General features: G+C 26.9%; 1 protein-coding gene across 2 annotated transcripts; it reads right to left on the reverse strand.

Annotated features, from left to right (window-relative positions):
• Positions 1-1,076: 1,076 nt before the first annotated feature.
• LOC112593448 (MOG interacting and ectopic P-granules protein 1) lies at positions 1,077-5,019 on the reverse strand. 2 transcript variants are annotated; one of them, XM_025337839.1, is made up of 7 exons: positions 4,244-5,019; positions 3,890-4,163; positions 3,543-3,631; positions 2,222-2,640; positions 1,891-2,140; positions 1,660-1,797; positions 1,077-1,365 (listed from the first exon to the last, which is right to left on the reverse strand). In XM_025337839.1, exons 1-7 carry the CDS (start codon positions 4,991-4,993, stop codon positions 1,360-1,362), a joined length of 1,926 nt encoding a protein of 641 aa, XP_025193624.1. In that variant the 5' UTR covers positions 4,994-5,019; the 3' UTR covers positions 1,077-1,359. The 2 variants fall into 2 exon arrangements, with proteins under 2 accessions (XP_025193624.1, XP_025193623.1); XM_025337838.1 differs by having other exon boundaries at positions 1,077-1,404.
• Between the last annotated feature and the right edge of the window lie 49 nt (positions 5,020-5,068).

The raw sequence follows: 5,068 nt of genomic DNA on the forward strand, positions 1-5,068 counted from the left end.
AATAATTGTACCTATTAACTATAATATGATCAATTTATAATATAACCCAAATAAATTCTCAATATTTAACTATGGAATATTTCACGTTCATTATAATTTATAATAATTAAAAGGAAATAATAAAGAAACTCATAAAAAACTTGCTCAATTTTACACTGAGTAGAACGATAGTAGTTTTAATGTTAAATATTTAATTGTTTGTTTGTTTGTTTAACTTCATCTATAGAGCCATGTAAAATTCTTAGATTTTTAACTAAAAGAATTGTTTCTGGATCTAGTTAGTATTTTTTGTGGAAATTAAACCTACTCTTATATTGCTTAGCTGCATCAGGAAAACTCAATAACCTTACCATATTCTTTAAAACTTGTTTTAATATTAGATACAAAACTTATATTAATGACAAAAGAGTTCATTGACCATAATTTTTTCTCTTTATGTTTGCTATTTCAATCAAAAATAATATTTAGACTTACAATCCAAAGAGATTATTATCTGTTAATTGTTAAAAAAAATATAAACATTGTTTTCACACTATTTCAGACATTTATTATTTGGAGATATAATATAAAAAAAATTAATCTCCTAAGTATAATAATTTTTATTTTTTTAAGTTATTACTAACTTGAATAATTTGTTATTTATCAGTCTGATTAGTCTGAATAAAAGAAACAATTAAAAATAAAATTTCAGAGTACAGAAATATAGGCTTATTCTATATTATTAATGTACATCCAATATGGTACAATAATAGCATTGACATATTATACACTGATCTAAACTAGAATTAAATTGTTAGAATAAATTGTTTAATACGGTTATATATATATATATAAATATATATAAACAGTACAAGTGCTTTCAGTTAAGTAAAAAAAAAAAAAATAATAATAATAAAATAAATAAAGGATGGGAACAACTTAAATAAAGTGTGTAATTGATTGTTTGATATACAAAAATAATAGATACACCTCCACTGAGAAAATAAACATACTGTTATTTACAGTCATGGATAGATGATACATAATATACATAATATTCTGGGGAATAACGTTAATATAAAATTATTTCTAATTAGTAATATTTATAACAAATTGTATATTCATAGATTACATTTCAGTAAAATATAATTAAATATAGGTCTACACACTGTTTGTCGTAGTCAAAAACAAAATACAATTTTGAAATCAACAATAATAATATTCATTATATTTATAAAAATTATAATTGGCGAATTATTAAATTCGAATATAATTAATTAAGTTACCTGACATTTTTTTGACCTGATAATATGTTAACAAAATTAAAAATAACTCGAGTTAACTGGATAAGCTAACAATCTTTGATATCTTCCATGTTCTTCAAAACTAAAAATCAAACATCTTCATATTATTTTTCATTTACACCTAAAAATATTTATGTATAAAAATTAGAATAAGATAATGGGTATAAATATATATATTAGTTACAATGAAATAAATTAACAGAATTTAGAACAAAATCATATGAAAATGACGATTGAGTTAATTTCATTATAAGATTATTAATGACATGTTTCAAAAATAAGATTGGAAACAAACTCTATTAAGATATTGTTAAATAAGTGAATTTAAAAAGATTATATTTTGTAGAAAATAGTATAGAATTTTAAATTTTCATACCTTGGCTTTTGCTGTTGGAGTTGAACTTTGTTTTGCAGTTGATGTAACTGGTTTATTACTATTACTACTTTTAACAGACAAATTTTGAATCTTAGGTGGTTGTGGTATTATGGTAATTTCATCATTTATTTTTAATGGCTAATTTAAAAATAATAAAATGTTTTTATTAAACCATATAAATATTAAACATTAAAAATCTTTACATTTAAAATGCTTAATTATTTAATTTACCTTTGGTGTAGATGTAATAGAAGTCGATGAAGAAGCTACAGGTTGATTACCAAGAGGTTTCTTGTTCGAGTTTTTAGCTACATTACTGTGTGCCGAATATACATGATTTTCAAACTGTTTATACATGCCAAATGTTGCAGTGCAAACAGTACATTTGTAAGATAAATGTGCTGGCTTTAATGATATAGAGTGGTCACGGCTTACATGGTTTAATAACTTCCATTGATAAACTCTACCACATACTGGACATCTAATTAAAAAAAAAAATATAAGAAATTATTAATATACAAAATCATTGATATCTATAAATAATTATAAAAACAAATAATACCTTCCACCATCTTTGCCTTTGTTAGCAGCTTCTTGCATACTAGATGTGACCAAACCATGTGATCCTAGTAAATGTCTTTCAAGACCTTGATCAGTAAAAAATCTAAACTGACACTTTTGACAGTTGAGCGGTGGTCGATTATAAATCATTTTTGGATGAATTTTAACCTTATGTATCCACTGCATATGGTTACGCAATTGTTCTAAATCTTTTATGTAGCCATCACATATTTCACATATTACAAATGTTGGTTTGTTGCTACTATTAGTTGAAGTGGATGACGACTGAGTTTGTTGGGGTTTAGATTTAGACATGGTAGACACAAAAGCTGACTGTGTGCTATTTGATGGAAATGATCGAGGCAGAGGTGTTATAGATATACTTGGCTGTTGAACAGATTTACTACTATTTGAATTTTGCTAAAAAAAAATAAATAAATAAAAAATAGTTTTCTTTATTCAATTGGAAGTTTTATTTTTAAACAAATATTATTAATTTACCAAGTTTATACATGTAAACTTTTAAATTTATGTTTTTAGATCATTTTTTTTTTATTTTTGAAAAATAAATTATTATTGAGACCGAGATTTTGATGTAATTTAAGGTTGAAATTTATTTAAATAAGTGAATCTATTCTTCGTCTACTAAGAGAACACAACACGTGCACGGATCCACATAAAATCTACTACACCATAGCAACTGATGGTAAAGTGACCGAGCAGATTAAAGCGTCGGTTGCGTCGCGCACCGTTGCCAATTCGAATCTCAGTCACGGACGGCGTCACTCTTCAGGCAGTCATGGTGTCTGGAAAGAGAAGCCGCCGCTCCTTACCCAGGCATGGCAGAAAACCTATGGGTGCCTACTATAAATTCTGCCAAATAGACGTCTGAACTAGGCCTTCGGGCCTACTCCCGGACATAAGCGCCATACGAAAAAAAAAACTGATGGTAAATTCAACGTACCCACAATATAATAGGAGCAGTCAGGGTGATATAGTAGTAAGAATTTGTAGCAATTCGCGATAGAGTTTGATTGCTACCCAGTTAGCATTTTCTTGGAAGACAGAATTCATAATCAGTAAGATCAATAAAATGCACTTTTTAGATTATGTGCAAAATGAGCATTTATTGGTTTAAAATTCTGTTTTAATTCTTATTACATATTTTTATAAAGATTTCCAGATAGGAAATATTTAATGAGTTAAATTTATACTGAATCTTTAGATTTTTTATTTGAAGGATAGAATTAAACTAAATTATACAGTAGGATTAAATACTTTAAAACTTATTTATAATTTGAACATTATACAATAATAATTACCTGATATGTGTGATTGTTCATCGAATAAGGTGTAGGGACAATAATTGGTTGATTGATTGGTTTAATACTCGTATTCTTAAGTAAAATTCCTGTAAACAAATATTATATGATAAATACTGATTGAATGTATAATTAAGTAACATTAATTTAAAAAATAATAGGGAAAAATTAATTATAGCTCTCACTATACCAATAAATTATTTAAAATACTTGATCATTTTTTTCCTAACTTTTAAACTATAAATTAATTTTATATACCTACTACTTAAATAAATATAGTAAGCATTAATTGTTATAATGTGCAGATATTTTTTTGATTAAATAAATTAATTTAGTTAATGACCAACCTCCAGAAGTTTGGTTTGGCAGTGTTGTTGGAAAAGAAGGCACCATTCCTGGAAATCGCTGTCCTGGTAAAACAGTACGACCACGAGCTCTAACGCCAGATGCAAGAACCATTTTATTATATTGTTGTTGTTGTAATTGTAACATATTAGGATTTGGGAATTGTTTAAATCCAGACATAGCTGCTTGGTAAACAGCATTACCAGGACTCATTGAAGGTTTATTTCGTAACACCCTTGGTATTTTTGCTGGAGGTTCCCAATCTAATGGAGGTGCCTATAAATAAATAATTAATAAGTAAAATATTCTTCATATACATAATAAATAATTTAATATAAAAATGTAAGTATATTTACCTGATTAATTTCTGGTCGATATTTTTTCGTACAAGAAATCAAATGCCTGGTTAATTTACCCTTATAACTATCTTCAAATGGACAACTTGGACATTGATGCAAAGCTGGACCTCTTTCTAAACGCCCTCTAATATTATGTGTATCCATGTGTTGTAATATTTCATGAGGACTGCGTACTTGGAAAGTACAAAAATTACATCTATAGCAATAATTGGCAGTCATATGTGGAGTCTCTAAATGATGAGCCATTACTAAACTTGACTCAGATTTAAAATTACAGAGTTCACATTTTTTTAAGCCAAATTGGAATGGATCATTATTTTCTTTACTAAACTCTAAAGTTTTAATTAAAGAACTAATAGCCATATGAACTTCTTCAGGACATTTATCACCTTCGCGATCTCTTTTTCTTCTTTGAGTGCGTAATAAGTCGAGTTGAACATGCTCTTGAACAAGGTTTACACCTATTTGCATAAAAAACTTGCCTAATGGATTTTCAAAGTAATTAGGACTTTGAATCTTTGGTTTAACAACATCAGTTTTCTTTTCATCAGAGTCAACAGTGAGATCGGTAATGCTATCGCTTTTTTTTAAATCTGTTGATTCAGACAAATTTATAGATTTAGAGTCATCTTTTTTAGAACTTTCTGATTCTTCTAATATTTGTACATCGCCATTTTCATTATTTTTAGAATCATCTGATTTTTTTTCGTGACCAGATACTTCATTTACTAATTCATTGACATCCATCTTTTCATTGTCTAATTTTTTATTACATTTTTTCTATCTGATTATTTTCATTTTTTTTATCTGAGGATTCTTCAC

The sequence above is a fragment of the Melanaphis sacchari genome, unplaced genomic scaffold (genome assembly GCF_002803265.2).
Source record: "Melanaphis sacchari strain LSU unplaced genomic scaffold, SCAv2.0 Contig2054_pilon_pilon, whole genome shotgun sequence".
In the NCBI taxonomy this organism is placed as follows: Eukaryota; Metazoa; Arthropoda; class Insecta; order Hemiptera; family Aphididae; genus Melanaphis; species Melanaphis sacchari.